Source organism: Myiozetetes cayanensis, unplaced genomic scaffold (genome assembly GCF_022539395.1).
Source record: "Myiozetetes cayanensis isolate MyiCay16 unplaced genomic scaffold, myiCay2020 scf17, whole genome shotgun sequence".
Classification (NCBI taxonomy): Eukaryota; Metazoa; Chordata; class Aves; order Passeriformes; family Tyrannidae; genus Myiozetetes; species Myiozetetes cayanensis.
Window position 1 is genome coordinate 6,810,184 of NW_026087378.1, and position 22,751 is coordinate 6,832,934.

Sequence of the window (22,751 nt, forward strand, 5' to 3'; positions counted from 1 at the left end):
TTCTGTTATTCTGAATTTGCCAATTAAAATAAGGCAGTGCCAGGATATTTTATGTTGCTATAACATCAAATTTATATGATGTGGAATTCGTTGTTTGGTTGAGAAAGTGTGACCCACATGTTAAATGATGTCTCTGGTTAATAGGAAGCAGAAATATGTGGTAACGCAGTTCAGGTGGCTGGAGGTAATGAAACAGTAAAGTACAGGACACATTGTGCCTCCCATCTGCTGAGTCCTCCTTTAATTTTAGAAATGCCTGGAATGCCAAACTTGTGAATTCACGGAATTAAAAATCAGAGCAAAGTTGTCACCCAGTAAATGAGACTATTTGGAACACTCCTGCTTGTGTGGAATACCTTAGAATTATTTAGAATTTGAACTGACTGTACACAATTCAATCATTTCAGGTGTTGAGCGAGTTGTTTAGGTGGAGGTAATTCTACATGTTTCTGGAATTTAAAATTTCCTAAATTTGGAATGAAATACCTATTTTATGATTTGTCCTTGCAATTCTGTCTCCCAGGATATGATCTTTACTTCCTAACAGTGAAATTACTTTTAAAAAAGTTCTGCTGTGTAGAAAGGAATGCAAAACTAAATAATTGAATTGGGGTCTTAAATGCTTGGTTACAATAACTGTAGATCAGATTCTTATTTAAGAATGTTTTCATTTTTAATATTCCTGTATCAGACTGCCTTTGGTGTATATTTTTTGCTGTAGTAATGTAGAATAAAACTGCAGTTTTTATGTTTCAGATGGTCTTGTTTAACGCTGTGCGTTGCCTAAACCGGCTCTGTTTGTATTTGCTTGCAGGATCGCACGAGGACTTTCGACATGCATTCACTGGAGAACTCGCTAATTGACATAATGAGGGCTGAAAATGATTCACTGAAAGGTAAATTTAGAAAGAGTCTATTTTCTGCAGTAAATAATTGGGAAGAGGTGGTTACTTAGATTAAGAAATTTCGGTTTTGATTAGGAAAAAGTCACGTTGTGCACCTGACGCTTGGTCAGCTGGGGTGGGCACCCTCTTTCAGTTGTCTGTAGATGAAGCTGCTGCAACAAAGGAACATTTTTTTTCGGTTCTGTGCTGCCTTAAATTGCAGACTTTTTGGTGTCAGTGGGAAAGGAAAAGGGAGATTGAACTGAACTGCATTTGGAATTTCTCTTTTTTTTATTCCTTTTGTTTTTTTGGCAAAGGTAATCTTGCTTTGGAAATACCTCAACTTACAAAGTATTCAAAGTATTGTCTGCCTATAATTTTGTCTGAACAGAAACTGCTTATGGTCTACAATTCAGAACTCTAGTTTCTTGTTTTGTGGAATGAGTAATCCATTTCAGTTCAGTGGTTCCTTGTATGAGTAGAGAAGTCAAACTCTCACACACACTTCTTATCTAAGATTCAGTTTTGTTACCAGTCATGAGACCACTAGAAAAACAAACCTGCACTTGTGGTTTCTGCAAGTAAATTTCTTTTGCTATCAAGGCTTGTGGTGGTAATGAAATCTGACTTGTTTTAATACTGAGTCTTGCTCAGAAGACCAACCTCTGATAAACTGGCAGTAACTTGTGTTTGTTGCCTTTGCTGTGGTCTGGAAACGCAGCTTGAGTTTCCCATCCCCAGTGCTGGGCAGCCACTCAGGGTGATGACAAACACCACGGAATACTCTTTCCTTTCGAACTGACAAGGGGAGCCTGCTGGAGGTAAAAGTAATGCCAAATGAATTTAAACCCCAAAATACATTCCCACCTTACGTAGTGGGGACCAGGATTTTATAAGTGACATGTATTAAAAGCTTTCATTTGGTTTATATGCTGTCTGGTAGCATCCTGTGCCTCCAGCATTGTACAGAGAACCAAGAATCAGGTGCCCTTCCTTGACTGCAGCACCTGGGATTTTCCCCAAGACCTTCTATTCAGCTGCGAGGCCATCCCAAACCAGGTTACAGCTGCTGAAATCTGGCCCAAGGTGATGTGGCCATAGAACAAATAAAATTTCCCTTTAAATTTGAATTTAACAAAGTCAGCTCCATGTGTATTTATATTCAGGAACTAAACAAACGGAGTTCTGTAAATAGTATGATTTTTTGTTTAAATGCTTTGAAAGGATTCTTTGCATTGGAAATTTATTTTTTTTTGAGTGCTTAACATGTTTTGAGAATGATGGAATAAGTATGTCAGCAAAGAATACAAATAGTTCTGATACTCGTTAATTCCTGCTTTAGCTTGGTTGTTAATCCCCTCTGCAGAGTCATCTGTGGCTTGGCCAAAGTTCTGTGTATGTTGTCTCAGACTGATCAAAACACGATGATATCAACTGGGTCCTGTTCTGGGAATTATTTCTTAGGTTTCTTGTAAATTATTCTGTTTCAAGGTTAATAGTTATATAACTATATAGAAAAAAGCCTCAAAACCGAGATGAGAAATTCAAGTGACCCTACGTGAAATACTTTGTTGTGAAGCCTCATTTTCCAAGAGTCTCCTTGGCAAGAACTTGAAGTTTGCTTATAGTGAAATGTGCAGTACCCTGAATTTGACTCTGGCACAGCACACAGTGACTTAGTTCCTGTAATATATTTAGGAATGGATCTTTATTCAAAGCAGCATCCGCCGGGCCGTGGTAATGCTGCAGAGATCATCCCTAAGTAGGGTGGGGTTTGTAAGGAGAGGAAATACCTTTAGTTAAACCAACTGATACAGCTGGAAAAAAAAACGTGACTTGCTGGTACAAAACATTCCACATCAAGCCTGAAGTGGGGCTCGTGATCACAAGCCTTTTGTGTTTATTTTCCATCTGTATCAGTGGCTGTGTGATTGTGTCTTAACACACATCCTGTCTCTCCTGTTTTCACTTTCCTTGCCCCATCTTTATTTAAACCCTGGATCTAGAAATCTTAAAATAGGACAAATGATGGTTGTCAGCTAAATCTTGCTTGCCATTTCAAACACCTGCATTTAAATAAGCAGAGCCATAAGAAGTTTTTCAGTTTGCATTTTAAATGGGTTAATCAGTGCATGCAGCGCTTTGAACTAAAGTTGGGTACTCTCAGAAAGGAAAAGCTTCTGGGTTTGAGACTTTAAAAATAGCCTGGGCAAGACACTAATAAAACATACTGGAGAGAGCAATCTCAGAATGGCATGGAAATAATTTAGATGATCTAATAGGTCTCACTGCTATCTTGTGAGTCCGTGAGAGGCTTTAATACTGGCTCGAGATGAGTTTAGTGTGCAGCACTAACAGCACCCCCTTCATATTGTAATGGACTTCAAGAGAAAGAGGTACTACGTTAAAATGTAGCTTCAAAACAAGTTAGAGTATGGACATGATCATAGATCAGAGATCAGTCACAGTTTGGAACCCGCTGGCTTTTGGAAATAATTTCTGTCTTTCACTGATATGTTCAGAGCAGCAGGCTGTGGGTTCTGAAATAAAATCATAAATAGGAATTCTTCAAAATGTAACAAAATCCATTCACAGTGTGTTCCTCATGGCTGAGGTGATTAAGCTGTGCTAGCCTTGGATTTGTTTAGGACAGTAATAATTATGTTCTTAGGTTGTCTTGTTTAATGAAATAAATAGCATTTCCTGTGTGAGGTTAAAAGGTGAATCTTAAGTATCAGTGATTCAATACATTCACTATTACCTTTTAATGCTTTGGATAGGCATTTTACCTTCTTTTTTTCCCCCTCTTTTAAGGTATATTTTTATCCCTGCTCAAATCCTCTTCCTTTGCTGAGCAGCTGCCATTTCAATATGTTATTTTTATCCACCCGAGCGAGTGTGCTGAGTGCTGCACAGCCAACGTCAGCCTGCAGAAGCCTTTCCCCGGAGACTAATTGCATCTTCTTTACAATGTGTTCGGCCTTCGTGAGCCGAGCCTGCAATCCAGAGACTGATTTTTGAATCTGGGTCTTCCAGATGGCAATTTGAGCATTACTGTAATAGTAGTAGATTGACTAAATATTTCCTTGTTAAGTGACACTGAAATGTCTTTAAATACTTTAGGACCGCAGGCTGTTTTATGACTGAAATATCCTATATTTCAGTTCAGAATATAAGGTTATTGCCTGGAAATGATGCAAGGTGGAATGGATTAAAGCAGCAGGCCAGTCCATCTGCTTCTAGCACTGCAAAGCACTCCTGTAAAAATGTGGGTGTGAACAGCTCAGTGTCTGCATGAGTGCTGAGAGTGTGACAGAGTCTTAAAAACTAAACATACTTGTGCACAAAAGGGAAGCTTTTACAAGTAGACCAAGGTCAGAGTTAGACACAGAGACACAGAGAGAGGGTCAAACAGCATTTTTAATTTTTTTTAGCTTTTGTTCCAGCTCTAAATTTTAGAGCTGAAAAGCCAGAATGATGAGATCCGTTCAGGATTTCTCCAAGCAACTGTACAGTCTGAGCTGTATTTTTAAAGCATTCATCAACCCCTTAATATTGATCTGAAAAACTGTGTCAAAATTGAAGAAAGTATGTAAACCTTACAAAGTGTTCTTGGATGAAAGGAATCCTTATAGTTTTGAGAGCGTTTTCTGAATGTTGTTTAAGAATCCAAACTAGTTGTTTCTTTTCTAGCCATATGGATTATGCAGCATGTTCATATTATTTGAGTAGAACAGGCCATTTGGTTTTCTTTATTATCCAGAAAATTAATGAGAATCTGATGAAAATCAGTCCCAATTTTTGCCGAGGGCCAAATAACATTCTCTTTAGGGAAGTGGTCCTTGCACAGGACAAAATCTGACCTATTTTAAAATGTAATATAATAGATTTTGAGGTTTTTCACAGGCTGCTGTGATGGTCATACCTCAGACTTTGGGGAGCAGCATCAGTGGTTGTTCTGACCAAGAAGGTCAGTCTTATCTAAGGGTTATTCATTTGCAACTTTTTAATGTATCCAGACTCAAATAAAATGCACAAAAGCTTTCCCTTCTTCTGCACCAGGCTGCAGACAGTTCAGGTTTGCCCTAATAGTCTTTGGAAGCTGTCATGAATTACTGTGTGAATGTTTCCTGCTCAGGATCTTCCTGAATTTTACCTCCTATGCCAGGAAAGGCTAATGGGATTTGCAGACTTGAGTGCATATTAATTAAGAGGAAACCCAATTGTTCTGCTATCTCAAAATATTGCTAAACTGGGCCTAATAGCTCTAAACTGCAACCCATGCTGAGGGAGCCAGGGTGGGGGAAACACAGTCGGTGTGAGTTTTGTTTGAAATCAGCAGCTCCTATTCCTATTGACATCCATTGTTTTCAGCTGGATTACAGTAGATGTATTATAACATCTACTATTCTATATTCTAGAATATTAACAAGCAATGACACACTTTTTTCCAAATGTGGCTAATAGTCAAAATTTTTGGACAATTCTCAGTATTTTAATTTTTTAATCTTTAGTATGTTTTTTCCCCCCCAGTTCCTCTCGTGGCAATTGAAGTGTTTGTTGAGTTATCCCTGCCCTTCCAATATTTGGGGTTTATCAGAGCTTTTGTTTAGAAACAACCAACAATAAGTAAGAAAACAAAAATCACATGGGCAACAGGAAGAAACCAAAATCTTCTATTAATAAACACTGAGATCAGATTCTTAGGTTGGATTCTACCCTGACATAGAAGTCATGGACACAAGCCATACATAATGTATGATTTTATACTCATTAGCTGTTACCTCATGAACTCCCAGCTTTCTCATTTAAATGGGCATGTGGGTTTGTGGCTTGAACTAAACGCTTAGGAAGAGATGCTGAATCTGGAAAATTCACACTCACACACCATCTCCTCCTGCCAGGACACAAGTTTTCCAGCCGGTCCCTCTGCAATTCCTGGCTCACCTGAGGTGCTCAGGGACCTCGGCTGGTTTTGGGGCCGGTGGAGCTGACAGGACTTATGTTGCAGGTGGGAGTGGGGAGAGGGAACCACCAGCAGGTACAGTGAGTTCATTTGGAGCGTGCCATCCCTGAGCTGGGACAGAAAGGTCACTGGGAGCAGGTGTGCTCCTCTCTGTTTGGGTGATACTGCTGTTAAACTGCAGTGGAGAGATTTTGCCATTAGTGGAGAGGATCCAGCAGAGGCCACAAAGAGAATGAGGGATCTGGAGCATCTCTGTGATGAGGAGACACAGCAGGAGCTGGGCCTGGTTGGTCTGGAGGAGACTGAGGGGGGATCTCATCAGTGCACACAAATATCTGTAAGGAGGGTATCGAGAGGATGGTCCCAGACTCTTTCAAGGACAAGGAGCAACAGCCATAAACACAAGAAGCTCTGCCTCAAATAAGGAAGAGCTTTTTTTCCCTGGAGGGTGGCAGAGCACTGGAACAGCTGCCCAGGGAAGTCGTTCTCCCTCTCTGGACACGTTCCTGTGTCACCTTCTCTGGGTGACCCTGCCTTGGTGTGGGGGTTGGACTGGATGATCTCCAGAGGTCCCTCCCAACCATTCCATGATTCTGTGATTCCTAAGGCTGTGTTAAAGCCCCAGGCACTCCCCCCCTTCCATAACTCAGGCTTTTGATTCTTTACCTACCACCGGCAGTGTGTGGGTTTTGTGTGTAGCCAGACAAGGAATGTGGAGCTACACAGGGTATTTTGGGGGTTCAAAAGGTATTTTTTGGCAATGAAAGCCTGAGAACTAGACTGACAGCTAAGTTATCCAGTGATAGGCTGGGTTTGTGGTGCTGAATGCCATAGGAAAATGGGGTCAATTAAAAAAAAAAAGTCTTAAAATTTATAGCAGTCTGGAATTTTAAGTGGATGTAAATGAAACAAGAATTTGCTAGTTCTTTGGAAAACATGTGGACTGAGATACAGGTTACCCTGAGGCAAAGGTAGAGTGTAATTTAGGTTAATACTTTTGAGAATTTTTTTATAGAATAATACAGACATTTAGATTGTTAAAGACCTCCAAGATCATTGAGTCCAACCTTGGACTGATCACTTCCTTGTCAACTACACCACAGCACTGAATGCTGTGTTTATTCCTTGACTTTTTCACCTTAATTTTCTGTTACAGACAGGAAAAAGCCAAGACCCATTTACACTATTTCAGAAAACATTGTGCATTCCCAATAATTGCCAATAAATAATTTAAATGCTTTGTATCCATGCACAGGGATGCATATTGAAAAATAAAGCAGTAGTTAAGTTTTTGTTGTTGGTTTTACTATTTCCTGCAAATTCCCATATTACAATGCAAATTTAAAAAAAACTCCCAGGATAGGAAAGTGACATTTAAGGTATATTAAAATATTTTTTCAATTATCTGGAGTAATTCAGGAAATAATAGCACAAGCCAAGTTATGTACTGAAGTGTAGCAGTTTACTATTTGTTTTCAGTGATGGAAAACAGCAGTTGGAAGAGGTGAATTGCTGTTGATGTTAAATTAATTCCCCAGGATTTACTGATATTCTTAATTTTAAGTGTGTGGGAAGTAGTTTGTAGGTCATGGTGCTGCTCATAGTTAGGGAAATTTTTCAGAATGCTGACATTTATGTGCCTTTGGAACTGCATTCAGAACTGTGGTTTGACTTATGTTAAATATATATAATGTTAAATATAGTACTGGAAGAAAACAAGGTAAGGAAACAGATACTGTTGGTTATCTATGTTGGGGCTACCTAAGTAGATTAAACTTTCTGTTAATACCTGTGAGAAATGCTGATTACTATAGAAATGCTGGTCTTGATAATGCAGATATCAAATAACAATCAAACAACTTGATGTTTTTACTTCACCACTGCGGGATTTTGAGGTGGGATATTAATGGAAGAGCAATACCTTGATCTTTGCTCTGTCCAGAACTGAGCCACTGAGCAATAAACTACAGGGTATTAATGCAACCACCCTTGGAGGCCAGGAAATTCCTTTCCCTGCCTCCACAGAGCAGTACAAATATCCCAGGGTTTTCTGATCTTGATCCAGTTTGGGAATCAGCATTAGGATTCCTGTGAACTTCACTGGAGTAGACCTGATGTGCTGTCCCATCCCCAGAGGCTGTGTGGAAAATTAAATGCCTTTTGTGCTCCTTAGACAAGATGTTTCCCAGGAATGTATGTGCTGTAAATGATGTGGCATTTAGGGATCTTTAAAGCACAGCGAAACATTGAAATACTGCTGAATATTTTCATGTCTACCTCAGTGATTTGATCTTCAGGAGTGGTACAGCCACAAAATCATTCTGAATGCCATGACAGCAGCCTTGCTAATCTAATTAAAACCTTTCTAAGGTTTTCTTGCTTTCTTTCTTTTTTATATTTGTGTCTTTGTGAAATTAATTCCATCCTTTTTTTTTTTTTTAAAGTATGTTTAATCTTCTGCCTTGTGTAATATCACTGTCCACCAAGTGGGTTTTGGGGGTTTTCTGTCTTTTCTGAATTCTTGCTTGACCATTCTGGATCATCTTCAAAGCAGCCTTTAATTTGGAGCTGTATTTCATGAGTAGTGTCTGTTCTTTGTTTTAGAAGACACAGACCTTGCCTGCTTCCCTTCCCAAACTGCTCAAACTACCTGTCTTTTTTCTTTTTGCTCACTTTGTTCACTTTTTGCCTTGATGTTGAATCATTTGAGTCTTTTGTTAGCCCCATTTTGCATGCTCCCTACTGTCATGTTTATGAGGCTGTAAATGGCATGAAAGAAGCAGGAAGAAAAACCTGATGTGCTTTTCTTAAAACTGAAGGTAAAGAAGAAATGGGTATAATGAGAATGGTGCTGAGTTTTGTGGAAAAATGAGGAGGTGAGTGCTGAAGTGTGAGTGTAAAGGGGAAAAACTTGCTCCTAAGAAACTTGTAACAGAAACACTTCTTTAGTAGTGAGCACACACTTCTGCACATACCCAGAAGTGACTATGCAGCACCCAGGTATTTTTAGAAGGAATTGTGAGGCATATAGAACTTGTGTATTCAGGACCTACTTATCTGAATTCAGCATTAGGCAGAATGATAAGAACTATTGCTAAGGCAAATTTGAAAGTACATCTTACAGTAGATTTATCCATGCTTGGTTTCATGCATTGTGGGTTGGAATGCAGATTGGTCAGCTGTGATGTCAGGTTTTTTTCACCTGTTCCATAATGGTGATAGTTGGGCTCTCAGGTGAGTGGGGTAGTGATGGGCTGTCTCTAGATATGCATGTCAAGTGAAGCGCAGGGAGTGGTATTTCAGCTTTACTTAGAAACCCCATTAGCAAGAATCCCAGCTCAGCAGTCAGATTGGGAGGGTATGAGAAAAGGATAAATTTTATGTATGGAATGTGGGGATGGTTACATAAAAACTGTTGGTGTCTGGTCCTGTGCACCATTTTCTTTAATTGAGGCAGAGGAAATGAAGTGATTCTTTTAAAGTATGGTTTTCTGTTTGTCTTCCCATTTGGGTTGGGTATGGGGAAGTGTATAGTACATTTTTTTCACCTATGTAACTGGAAAAATTAGTGTCTTACCTATGCTATTTACTGTAAAAATGAAAAATGGGGAAATATTGTGCTGCAGAGACTGGAGAGTGCTTGATCATAGAATCCCAGAAGGGTTTGGGTTGGAAGAGACTTTAAAGATCATCCAATTCCAGCTCCCTATCATGGGCAGGAACACCTTCCACTATCCCAGGTTGCTCCAAGCCCTGTCCAACCTGACCTTGGACACTTCCAGGTATGGGACAGCCCCAGCTTCTCTGGGCAACTGTTGTCACACTTAAGTTTGAAGCCATTCCTCCTTGTCCTGTCACTCCAGGCCCTTCTAAATAGTCTCTCTGCATCTTTCCTGTAAATTCCCTTCAGGTACTGGAAGGCCACAATTAGGACACCCCAAAACCTTCTCATCTCCAGGCTGAACAATCCGAGTTCTCTCAGCCTTTCCTCATAGGTTGATGTTGACTTGCTTGTGTTCCTGTTCCCTTATTTTTTGGGAGTGAAGTAAGAGGATGGTTAAAAAAGGAACAAAGCCCTCATGTTGCATTCCAGGCTGTCTTGTGATCATTCCTTCCACAGACAAAAATAAATTGCGTTGAACCTATTATTGTACTTAAGGAACCCCAGGTTTAAATCTTGTGGTGTAAATCCAGCTCTTGCAAGTCACATGCAGGTGATTCAGTAAAGCACAGGCAGAATTCCTGGTGTAGGAATCTGGTGGGATGGTGTAGGCAGATACCAGCTGCTCTTGGAGTGAAATGCTACGTATGAAGAGTCCAGGAACACAGTGATATGAACCATGACTATGAATGAGAGATTTGGGAAGTTTTTGCACCTTTTCCATATGTTTTCATAAGTTGTTAAATAAATTCTATAATAGGTGTGATAAATTGTTCTTATCACTTAAAAAATACATTTTTTAGCATATGTCATCCCATTCTTCCCTTTCCTTCTGTTGGAAAGTCTATCATTAATATGTGTATTGGAATTCACTGAAGTTACCACCTTTGAAGTAGTTTTGTGGCTGAGAGTCTGATTTGTGTAATGCTTTTCCTTCTCCCATTTGCAAATTCTACCTTTCATTTTTAATTTTAAAGTGAATATAGTAACACTTCAGGTGTTCAAAAGATAAGTGCTACCTGTTATTCCATATCCTAAACTGGAAGGTGCATTGAGGCAAAAGATTGGATGTTTTCATCACTTCTTGTCTATTCTCCAGCAGTCATACATGAATATAAAATAAAGCTCAGTGCCACCAGCAGTCGGGTGCCTGCTTTCCTGAAATACAGTATAATTCCAATGAACATCCAGTCTCCAGCTGAGGGTTGTGCTACATGATTTCCTCTCCTGCTTTTGGTTTCTTATCTCAGACCCTGTGGGGGTTCCTGGAGAGGAGAATGTTCAAATACATGTGATATTTAAGGATTTCACTTAAATTGATTTGCAGTATCCCACTGTAACGTAATTGGAATTAGGGAAAAAATACTAATACCCTGTAGACAAAGCTGTAGCTGTGTTTTGGAATTGTTTAGGATTTATAGGAGGTTGGTTTAGGGAGGATTTCTTTGTATTCTGCTGTTTGATAGCAAAGAAAACTTCAAAGTTGGCTTTGAAGCTTTTGTATTTTTGAGATGAAGGAGCCTGAATTTGGTTTGTCACCTTTCAGGAGTAGTTAAGTGGTTGTTGAAATGTAGGAAAATCATGTCTTGAGGTTCAGCCCATGTGGCCCTGTGTTAGTCTGACAGACCTGAGAACATCAGCAGCAAAGCAGGAGTTGTGGTGGTGGGTTTAAAAGCCCTCATACAGTCTGCATTTCATAGTTAACCTCTTTTTTTCCCATTTCCCCTTCAGACTTAGGCTTGAATTGTGGAGTCCCCACCCCTGGAAGTGCTCAAGGAATGACTGGACGTGGCACTCAGTGCTCTGGTCTAGTTGACAAGGTGGTGATTGCTCACAGGTTGGACTTGATGATCTTGGAGGTCTTTTCCAACCTCAGTGATTCTGTGGTTCTGTAATTACGTGCTGGAATCATGTCTAGGATTTTTTGTCTCAGGTGCCCAATCTGGGGGTTCACTTGAGCTCCTGACAAAGGTGGATTTGCAGCTTTGCTGGGCTGGAGTGGCTGAGTTGGAAGCAGGTTGTGCCTTCTTGGCCCTGCCTGCCACTGCTGGCTGGGATGGGCAGTGCATGGCAATCAGGGCATCCCATTGGAATTGTTAGGAGTTGGAAGGGACCTCTGGAGATCATCCAGTCCAACACCCTGCCCAGGAAATGTCACCAGGAGCAGGTGACACAGGAATGAGTCTAGGTGAGTTTGAAATTAATCCAGAGGGGTGGACTCCACTCCCTCCCTGGGCAGCCTGTAAAGAATGAGAGCCTTTAATGTGGTTTTTTTCCCCCAAAGATGATTTTTTTCTGACTATAACTGCACCATCTCTTCAGTGAGGCAGTTTTGCTTTAGGCAGATTAAAGCTCCAAGAATTTAAAGCTCATTGCACAAGGCTTGGGAACTTGAGTTTTCACTTTGAGTGGTTCTCAGCTTCTCTCCTCCTCCATCCCCCAGTTATTTGATGTATGAAGTTGTCAACACTCACTGTTAGCAGTTATTATGCTGAGAATCTGCTTTGTGCCGTTCACTCAGGTTCTGCCTTTTTACCATGTGAACCCAATTAATTCAACATAATCACAGGTAAAACAGTGTTACTTACCAAAGGATTGTGTAGGTAGATTCTCTTCAGGGTTTTTGAAGAAAAGAAACCTGTTTGCTTTTTGTCTGTCAGTTGTTTTGTGACAGTGACCTGGAATTTAAAATTAAAGATTCTCGTCAGACCTGTACTTGAATGCTGTGGAATAACACAAACTTCATTTTGTTACTGTTCTCGACAGAAGGAATGGTAAATAATTGTCTTCAGGCATCTGGCTTTACTTGAAATAAAGCATAATATTTGCATCTACAGTAGTGGTCTTGTTTTTCAGCATTTGTTTGGACATTTTGGACATAAGCTAGAGCTATATGTCTTATGCTTGAAAAATTTCTTTTTACATTGTATTTCTTTAAAAATATATTAGAAGGAAAAATACAGTTTTTGGCATCTCTGCTGCCTAATTTTGCAGAATCAGTATTTCTAAAGGTGTTAATCCTTAATTTTAGTCTGCAACCTGATTTAGGCTGCTTTGCTGGTTTATTGCTGGCTTTGCCATTGCTAAAGTGTGACAAATACACATTCTTCAGATGTATATATAGAAGTGCTTAATTTTGTTAAGGTTGTTTTGAGATTAAGAAAGTACTGTTGGAATGTTTTTCATTCTTTGAAGTTTGGTAGTGTTTGAAATTTACCAAAAAAAAAAGGGAATCTCTCATATTCCCTTTTAGCAGTTTACTTTGGAAAATGGTTTTTAAAGCAGGAATCTCACTTGACAGAGTCAAAGATGGCTGTGAGTGTAAAATGCAAAGGTCTGACATGGAATAAGTTCACTGTCAGTGTAGATTTGTTAAAAATTTTGTTCAATTTCTTCTGTATTGATGGAATGTATGCTGGATCAGGGATCCTGGGTTGGTGCCACTCTCTACCATGCATTGGCTGTTGTTCCACAGTCAACATATCATGTGCTTGGGAGAATTTGACTGGAATGAGATTAAGGGCTTGAACTGGGCAGTGTTTTTGCACACAGGCTCATGGCTCATGTTAACAGTCATAGAACTGGAGCCTAATCCTTTTGTCCATACTGTTTTAGAACTAAAATCAAGGAATGCAGAAAAAAGAATACCTTTTTTTTGCCTGCCTTTGAATCCCATAATGCTTTGGGTTGGAAGGGACTTTAACCATCTCATTCCATACCCCTGCCATGGTCAGGGACACCTTCCACTAGCCCAGGTTGCTCCAAGCCCCATCCAGCCTGGCCTTGAACACTTCCAGGGATGGGGCAGCCACAGCTTCTCTGGGGAATCTGTGCCCGGGCCTGCCCACCCTCACAGGGAAGAATTTCTTCCCAAAATTCATTCTAAGCCTACTCTCTATCAGTTTGAGACCATTCCCCCTTGTCCTGTCACTACAGTCAGTCATCTGTTTTCATGTTGCAAATGTCATCTAAGACTTAAGTTGTAAGGCTCTATTATATAGAAATACTTTTGTGTATAATGTAGAGGTAGATAAGATTTTTATGTTCTAATTTAAGACAGTATATATACCTCTCTGCAAAAAAACTGTTTGAGTCTCTAAATTGCACCCTCATATAGAGAGAATTTAACCAAAGGTATGTTAAAAATAGATGTTTTTTAGAATTCTTCTTTTTTTTGCTCTTGGTTTGGTTAAGGAGACGTGAAATAGGGCTGGAGGTGACCTTATAGAACCTCTTGGGAAATGTGCTCTTACCTGTGGTAAAAACACGTGATCCATGCATGACATCTGAAAGGCATTGTGAAACACTGCTGATAAAATCTCTCTCCTGAGTTACAGTCAACCCTACCTGCCCTCAGGGAGTAGTGGGGAAAAAGGTAGTAAAATATTATAGTTCATATTTTAATGGCCTTGTGCACAACATTGTAAATCTTGCTATAATTGCAAAATATAGTTCAGTGTAAAAAAATGTACAAATAAGGCTTTGGTGTTGTAATGGCTAAACCAGAATGTATTTCAGTTATTTTTCTATAACTTAAAAGTAAAACTAAGGCAAGTGTAAATGTTTTCTCCAATAGATTCCATAGATATCTAGCTCACTTTCAGAAATAATCCTATGGAACTTTGATACCTCTGTTTCTGTAAAATTTCAGTCCTAAGTGAAACAGAAAACAGCCCAGCTGTTAAAAAGAAGGGAGAGATGGAAATGGGCTCAAATGAGGAGAAGACACAAAAATTTGAGCGGGTTTCTTATTCATGATGTTCCTTAAAATGAAAGACAGTAAAAGCAGCAGATTTTTGCAAGAGGTCATTGACTTTCTGCATGGCTTTATTTCTGACATAAGGAGTGTTGCAGGGAGGGCTGAGGGGACAAAATAATTTAAGCAGCTGCTAATAGCATGTAGATTTCAGACTGATTTTATTGGACAACCATCTCTGCATTGGTTGTTAATGAGCAGATGAATTGGTTACACAAACACTTTGTGTTTTTTAGGTTTTGTAACATAATTGTTGCTGAAACATCTTGTGAGATAAGTAAATCAGTCCTAGGCCCTTCATGCAATTATGTGAAACATTGAAGAATGTCTCATTTAGGGGATGGGCAAGTGTTGTGGTACCCAGAATTAAATCTTTTTCCCTGGTTGGAAGCAGTTTAGGCTTCATTTGGGTGGCAGCTGAGCTGGGTATTCCTGTAGCAAAGATTTCTCTTAATATGAAATTATGAAAGCCAGGGACAGAAAGGGTAACTCAGCTGCCTTCCTGGCTTGCCAAAAGAACATTCCTTCACTTCAATGCTGTTTGTATTTCACAAAGTTTCACATTGTGTGAAATTAATGGCGTGTGATGAACTCTGCATTCAGTGAGCAGAGAAAGTTTGTATCTGTGCTGTACTGGGGTAGTTTATAAACTGTGGCTCCTGAGAAATGTTTTGAAATGTCAGATGTTGGTATTTTGCGGCTTAGATGAAGCAAATGCAGAAAATAAGAAGCAAATTAGGTAGAAGAAGAAAAAAATCTTAGTATTTGGTTCTCAAAACTTCTTCAGTAGTATTTGGCACTGGAAATATGTCCTAGCTCGTGGCTGAACCTTTTTTGTTGTTGTTTTTGGTTCTGGTAAAGGAGAAAAATCCTCTAGCCTTGAGTGCCACAGGTGACCTGAACTGTGGTCACAGATCCACACTGGGAATCGGGTCTGTGCTCCACGCTTTGCTGCCAGGAGTGGGTGTACCAACTGAAGGAGGCTGTGTGCTTTTGTTAGTAATTTAGAAACCACAAGCAGGATTTTTATGGCTTTATAGGCAGAGCTGGTTTTGAAAGTGCTCAGCAAAGGCTGCCGAATTTTGTCAGGGACGCAGTAAGATTGTGATTGCCTTCTGTGAAAAATCCTTAAATTTCAGCTTTGAGGACTATATCAGCATCCTGGATTTGTATAATTCAGAATTACCATGGAAAAATTATACTTGTAAAGACCCTCAGCCTTTAAGATTCTCCCATAAAACCTGTGCCTCAAGAATATGCTCCAGTCCAAGAACCGGGGCTTCATCGTTTTGTGTTCTTGGTGTTGTGAGTGCCTCTACCTGCAAAAGATCAGAGGAGTGAAATGATCTGACAGATGTTAAATAATCATGAAGTAATTTGGACTGATACAGTTTTTATTTTGAAAGAGGAAACGACTCCTGTATTGTTGTGGTTTACAAATATTTAAATGCTTAAATTGTTGGCCCCAATTTTGAATGGGGAAGCAAAATAAAACACATGATGTGCTCAGAGTTTCTCAGAGTACTTGCCAGGAGAATCCAAGTTTTGAAAACAGTTGGCCTGCTTTCAGAAACAGATTTTAATGAGATTAAAAGAGAAAGAATGTGCAAGTTTGATTAGAAAGTTTGGCCATGCTCTGACAATGGGTCCTGGAAGCCAGCACAGAAAATGTTACGGTTTTCAGTGGTAGAATGATTTGTTCTGAAACGTGAAAAGTAGGAGCTGGTGGGTAACTTGAATTATTCCAGCACAGTGTACTGAGTTAGTATGAGATAATCTGTACTGTTGTACACAGACTGCAGAGGGTCTGGAAGGCAATTTTAGTGGCCCAGACATTTTGTCCTTGACTTGTCAGTATTTCAGCTGGTTCTTTGCCAGTAATGATTTAACCAAGGATTTTGTGAGTTGTGCAGAGCTTTTACAGCAAACTAATTTCGAAACAGAAAGTAACCCAGTAGTCCTTCCCTTTCTTTCTGTCAGGGCTTTTCCTCCAGCTCAGATGAAGATCAGTGTTAGAGTATTCTGGAACTTGGCAAGGCAGAGACCTTGGTGCACTAGAAAAGATCCATTTGCTTATAGGCACACACCCAGACACAGATTAAAATAAAGAAATAAATAAAAATAAATGTGCAAATTGAGGACTAAAATTGTTTTCCAAAAGTCTCTTTCATTATCCATATCCACTTTGTCAGTCTCCTGTCAATGTGTTTTATCAGTAAGTAACAGAGATGGTGTGAGGAAGCCATGGGGGGTGGGGGGGGCCAGCTTGTGAACACCATTTTAAATGACCTGGATATGAAAAGGCTTGAGAATCACTGAGTCAGTATAAAGGCGATACAACGAGGTCTTTTGGTCCTTATAACAATGATTGAAAGGCTGTTTTCTTTCTCATTTAACATGCAGCAAGGACATATGGGAGAAGGCGAGGTAACAATATTCCTATTTAATTTTCTAATGTTGACAATGTCTCATGGGAGAAATAACATTAAGTTGTTACTAGAGGGCAAAGTCCAAAATTTAAGACGATAAAGGAGCAGTGTCACATAAGTTTATGGAGTCTGCATGCCATAAATCAACATTTTAACTGAATTAGGGAGTACTTGAGGCTGAAATGGTCACAATCCTTACAGTGGACATCACCTGTATGATTTGTTACCCTGGGGGGGCTGTGTTGCTGTGTTTGTGTGTCTGTTATGAATGCCAATGCTGGAGAAGTTTATTTTGGGTGCTGATGGAACACAGTCTATAGTGAATGTATGTCCTGGCCTGCTGGGTTCAGTAACCAGATGCTGCCAGCGTGAGTGTGGAGTTACCCAACAGCAGCTGATGAACCTGCAAAGGCTGGTTAGGTTTGGGAAGTTGCTCCCTTCTCAGCAATACCTGCAGGACTGGGGTCTTGAGACATGAAACAAATTACATGTGCAGCAGTTCATTAGGGAAAAGCAATGGTTAAGTCAATATTACAGTATTTTTCTCAGAGTAGGAAGCAGGTTTGCCCAGCTACAGAAATAGGCCTGATTATACTTGACTTTTATTTTAATTAAATGTGTATAACATATTATTGAAATTGCAAATAAAGCAACCTGATCGAGCCTTCCATTTTTTTTTTTTTTCATGTAAATTCTGTGGACAGTGGATTTTATTACATTTTTTTTTCTTTCACCTTGTTAGCTGTCTGATTTTTTTACATGGGAAACGTCTGGAATATTGGTCATATTTTCTGTTTTCAAGATGTTTTCTTTTTTTAAAATCAGTTTCTTTCCAAGGAAGGAAGCAAGAGCAGGATAAATTAACCTCACCAATGCATTTCTGTGATAGATTGTGATGAATCCTGAAAAAGCAGATATAGTATATCCCATCATAGGCAAAAGGAAATGTATCCTAAAACTTGTAGCACACCTCATTACTTACTTTCCCTATATATATTTATTCCTAAAATGCTCCTTAAATAAGTGGAAGTCTACTCAGTTTGTTGTGTAGCTCTTGAATACTGTAACTAAAGAGGGAATTCATAGAAGAGAACAGCAGGTGCTCTGTTTATGATGTTAAACAGTTGCATTTATTATAAAAGGTGGTTATTTGAAAGTAATTAATATTATTAGGAAATCTGTGATAAAGGATTATCATAGAGGGGTGCTGGACTATGAGGGGAAGCTTACAACATTTTCTCTTAGAATGATTCCATTAACAGAACTCTGTCATAACATCAAAGGAAACTTGGAAGGGGGACAGTTTTCAGTCTTTGCAGTAAATGACAGTGGGTCTTCCTGTTTTCATCAGGTTATTTTTGTTATTTACAAGTGGGTGGTTTATGATGTGCTTTGATATCAGTTAATTTAAATGTGTGATGTATTTAGCTGGTAGAATTCTTGTTTTCCCATCTGCACCATGAAATCGTATTGACTCACTGTAAGAAGCAGTTCACTGGAAAATGTGATATATGGCTGGATTGGCTTATGTTCTCTTTTTACACTTGTTAAAAGAAATCTAATTGGAAACATGAAATACAGAAAAATGGTCAACTTGAGCATCTTTTAGAAATACCAGTTTGTTTCAAGTCTGTATTAGCAGCAGTGCAGTTATGAAGGAGGTAGGAAATAATGCATTTGAGCTGCTGAATGATACTGAAAACCAAAAGGGTCACATGAAATTGGGAGCATAACTGCTCGTTCAGAGGGCGGGTTGCTCACAGTTCTGCTGATGCAGCAACTGGTGCATTTTTCCCAATTATTTAAACAGTGTGTGCTTTGTTCTGTTAGTATGTGGGTTTTCTCCTGTTTTGTTTTTTTTTTTTTTAACCCCCTCTTCAGGTCAGTCTTCACTGTTTCCAATGGAAGATGGCTTCTTGGATGATGGGCGTGGGGATCAGACTCTGCACAGTGGTTTGGGATCACCTCACTGCTTCTCCCACCAGAACGGAGAGCGCGTGGAGCGCTACTCCCGTAAAGTCTTTGTCGGGGGACTGCCACCGGATATTGATGAAGGTACACCCAGAAAATCTCACCCAGAACAGCTGCTTCTGCCTTAATGGCAAAACTGGGGTGTGAAACCTTTTGTCTGTTAGCTCAGGAATGATTGTTTTCCAGGCTCTTTGATACGGAAATGGATCTTTGCCTTTACCACTTGCAGTCCGAGCCAAATGTGAGATAATTCAGGGTGGGTTAGACTGTAGCGTGTTTCTGCCACTGAAGAAGAAAATCACATTACCACACATTTACCTGACTTCAGCAATATCAAAAGTATAAAAGTGCAAAAATAAACAAGCAAATATCACCTGTTGAAACTCATAAATCCATTATAATCATTTTACAGGCCCCAGAAGTCAGTAGTAGGAAAAGCATTGCTTGGGGTTCTATAAAATTTGTATGGGATAGTAAGTCCCAGTTCTGTGTTTGGTTGCTCATGTGTAGCTGTTGAGGTTGTTTCCAGCAGTGCTTGTGTCTGGTGGTCGTTTCAAACATGTGCATGTTGAGAACCCAGACAGGAATGAATCTGTGCAGGGGCATCCCGTGAGGCACCAGGAATTTGTGGTGGGTCCATCAGACAGACATAGTGGCAGAACATTGCAATTGTTATTAAAAAAAAGAAAAGAAAAGAAGTCATGCACACGTGTTGTAAAGCTTTGTTTCACCAGAGCAATGTGTTCTGTATATATGAGTGTGCTGGGACAGTGCTTAAAAGAAATGCAGCAATAAATCTGAGAAGCTGCTCTTTTTTTAAATCACAGAATTGTTTAATTGTGTCAGAGAACTCATAATGCATGACAGTGTGCACTGCTGTGACATGGCAACCTGAATTTCAAACATTAGAGCTACTTTTTTCTTAAAAGGTCAAATGTAATATGCTGTTTGCAAGAGGAAAAACGACCTTGTCTCTCTTTGTTGTTGTTGTTTGGGTTTTGTTTGTTTCTTAACTTTGTCACCTTTGTGGGTTTAAAAGCAGAGGAGCACGTCAATATTTTGGTCTCTGGATCCCAAATATTGAAGAACAGGATCTTCCTGTATGAGGACAGTGGCTTTAATTTCTGAGTTGCTTCTGTCAGGGCTCATCATGTTAACTGCACAAGTGTGAATTAGAATAAGGAGTATCCAGTTTAAAATCTACACCACAGTTGAATTTTTTAGGTTGTTCTGATCCTGTTTCTGGAAAGCATTTCGTGTATGTGCTTTAACATTAAATTTGAGTTAAGTGCTGGTCTGAATTGAGATTTATTTTAAGAATAGATATGTAGTGCAAGTATTGTTCTTCTTGGTTTCTGTCTTGATCAGTGTGTAACCCTGACACACAACCATTGCTGGAGGTGTTCCTGGGGATCTGAAGGGCACAGAGAAGCTTGTCAGTCGCTCTTTCATTAGCAATGCCATCAAATTGTGTAACCAAACTGAAAAAGACATAATTGGCAACACCTTCTCAGCTTTCCAACTGAATATGATGGTGAAAATCCACTAAATTGTGTATTAGGGACCCCCACAGTTCTGGTACAGGAAGCCCTGGAACACCAGAAGCAGAGTAGGGCTGAGCAGAGAACTTTAATTGGTGACAGTTCAACTGTGTTTGTGGAGAAGGAAAAGGGAATAATTACTCAATTTCAAGAACAAAATCCCAAATAGAAGGCTTCTGTGGAACTAACTTATGCAAATTTCTACCAGGAATTTGAGGTCAAGGGCAGAATTTGAAATAGATACATGAATTACCCCTTGATCCAGTAACATGTTCTTGCCATTTCACCTACAAGTGTCCTTCAAGTTCATTCTACTTTAGTTTGAGGCCAAGCTCAATAGTGTGTGCACATGTGGCACTGGGATGTGATGGGAACAGGCATGGCTGGGTCTTGTGATAGTCCCTTCATTTGTTTCCAGTCCTCCACAATTACATTGGCAGAGCTGACTGTTTACTAGCGAGTCAACAATTTGCCTCTAAACTCTGTGGGAGAATGGTTGAAGCTGGATTGTTATAACTGTATAGATGCAGGGACTCCATTCCTGCGAATTAGTGGGTTATGAACTTTTATTTGTAATTAAAAGTAGAAAGCAAAGCTTGGTCTTTGGTTTGTCTTGTTTCATAACGAGTGTTCTCTTGTCATAAAGATTTCTCATCAGCTACTGATCATTCCTATGAGCAGCTGAACCTTGAGGGTCACAGAATGTTTGTTTATAGGATGAAGCTACCTGAAATCAGTGTTCTTCAGATGTCTTAAATTCAATTTATTTTGATTTAAATTCATGCCTTTTCCTCTCTCCTATTACAGATGAGATCACTGCTAGTTTTCGTCGCTTTGGACCTTTGATTGTAGACTGGCCACACAAGGCAGAGAGCAAATCTTATTTTCCTCCTAAAGGTAAATAACTAAAACCCAACATCATATGAGCATTTTAGAATAATTTTTCTTTATAAGACTCCCTTTTAGAGAAGACAATTTTTACAATGACACAATGTTTAGGGGAAAAAAATCCCAACAACCAGCCCTTGGGATTGTTATAAACTGGTGAAGTTTGGAGCGTGGCTTTGCAATTGTTATTCGCTAAAAGAATTCTTCCTTAGTGTCCTGCTTTTGCTTTATTCCATTTTCCTTTTTCTCTGCCTGTTGTTCTTAATGTTTAACCTAACCCTAAATAGTTCTTTAAAGGGACTAAATGGCTTCCACAGAAGCTGGGAAAGATTTTGTTCCTTATATCATCAACCAGAGGGCTGTAAATGTGTTGAGAGCACCTTAAAGCTCGTCCCTTACTGTGAGACAGTGTGATGACACAGTGTCAAGCATAATTCTGGGTTAAATTATTATCCTATAGGCAAATAGGCAAAAGCAGTTACATGCCTGATTTCCCTTTGGTAGGATATGCATTTTTGCTGTTCCAAGATGAAAGCTCTGTGCAGGCACTGATTGATGCATGTATTGAAGAAGATGGAAAGCTCTATCTCTGTGTTTCCAGCCCCACTATCAAAGACAAACCGGTAGGTGGAATTGTCAGGGCCTGCACAATTCCTGTGTGATAACCAGAACCTGGTCTCTTCAGATGCGTCTTTTCTGTCTTCAGAATGTTAGTCTCTAGGTTTTTTAAGGTGTCAAATTAAGTCTTCAAAGAGAAGAGGCCAATGTACTTATTTTTGAAATAGACATGAGATTTTTTTAGTCTAGTTACAATGCATATTTTTGTTAGAAAAAGATGTGTTTCCAGACAGGTACTTTATGCTTGTTATTGAGGAAAATGTAGAATTCATAATGTCTTTGAGTGTTGTAGGTAACGTGTTTTGACAGAGACAAATCCTAAAAAGCACAGTGTGGCATTGAAGTATAAATTATTAGTACAAATGGTTTGGGGGCTGATGCAAGCCTGTTAAGAGTTTGGAGAGAATTCTGCTATATCCCTGTGCTTCAAATTTGGCCAGCTGTAGACAAATATAAAGCAGCACAGTAAATAAACGGGCAACTCTGGAGCCTGTTGCATTGAGATAAGGCTGGTCTGGTGCTCACATTTGGCTGGGACAATATGAGCAGGGTAGATCTGTGAGCACCAGGGGGGAGTTGTACAGAACAGTTCAGTCATGATTAAGTAAACGTGTAAGTAGAGGGTGAGGGTTTTTTTCCCAGAAATTTGGGTAACAAGGAAGTGTTGAAATTTAGTACCGTCAAATGGTCTGCCTTAAGAGAGCTTATTACCACTTCATTTTGAGAAATGATTGCTGAACAAGTAGAAACTGAGTTTACAAAGTATGGCTGTTTAAGAAATTTTCTTCTTTGTAGGACACTGTTTTAATTTATATTTCTGAGATACTTTGAATTGTGAATGGTTAAAAAAAAAAGGCTTTTTGTCCATAGGTTCAGATCCGGCCTTGGAACCTTAGTGATAGTGATTTTGTTATGGATGGTTCACAGCCTCTTGACCCAAGAAAAACCATTTTTGTTGGTGGTGTTCCTCGGCCTTTACGAGCAGGTACACACTGCGTGTTCCACTGGGCATGTTGGGTGTGCAGCCTCGTTTGGGG

General features: G+C 39.5%; 1 protein-coding gene and 1 long non-coding RNA gene across 4 annotated transcripts in view; one reads left to right on the forward strand and one right to left on the reverse strand.

Moving 5' to 3' along the window:
* Nucleotides 1-22,751, reverse strand: part of LOC126638554 (uncharacterized) — a 1,011,613-nt gene that overhangs the window by 876,142 nt on the left and 112,720 nt on the right. The window lies entirely within an intron of this gene.
* Nucleotides 1-22,751, forward strand: part of CPEB4 (cytoplasmic polyadenylation element binding protein 4) — a 41,920-nt gene that overhangs the window by 11,659 nt on the left and 7,510 nt on the right. Inside the window, exons 2-7 of one of the 3 annotated variants that reach the window (XM_050312501.1) lie at nucleotides 815-896; nucleotides 16,671-16,694; nucleotides 18,578-18,751; nucleotides 21,016-21,105; nucleotides 21,601-21,719; nucleotides 22,585-22,699. In XM_050312501.1, coding sequence (XP_050168458.1) covers nucleotides 815-896; nucleotides 16,671-16,694; nucleotides 18,578-18,751; nucleotides 21,016-21,105; nucleotides 21,601-21,719; nucleotides 22,585-22,699 — 604 coding nt within the window. Of the gene's footprint in view, nucleotides 1-204; nucleotides 434-814; nucleotides 897-16,670; nucleotides 16,695-18,577; nucleotides 18,752-21,015; nucleotides 21,106-21,600; nucleotides 21,720-22,584; nucleotides 22,700-22,751 lie in introns of those variants that run through there. The other 2 variants (XM_050312504.1, XM_050312503.1) reach the window with 2 other exon arrangements.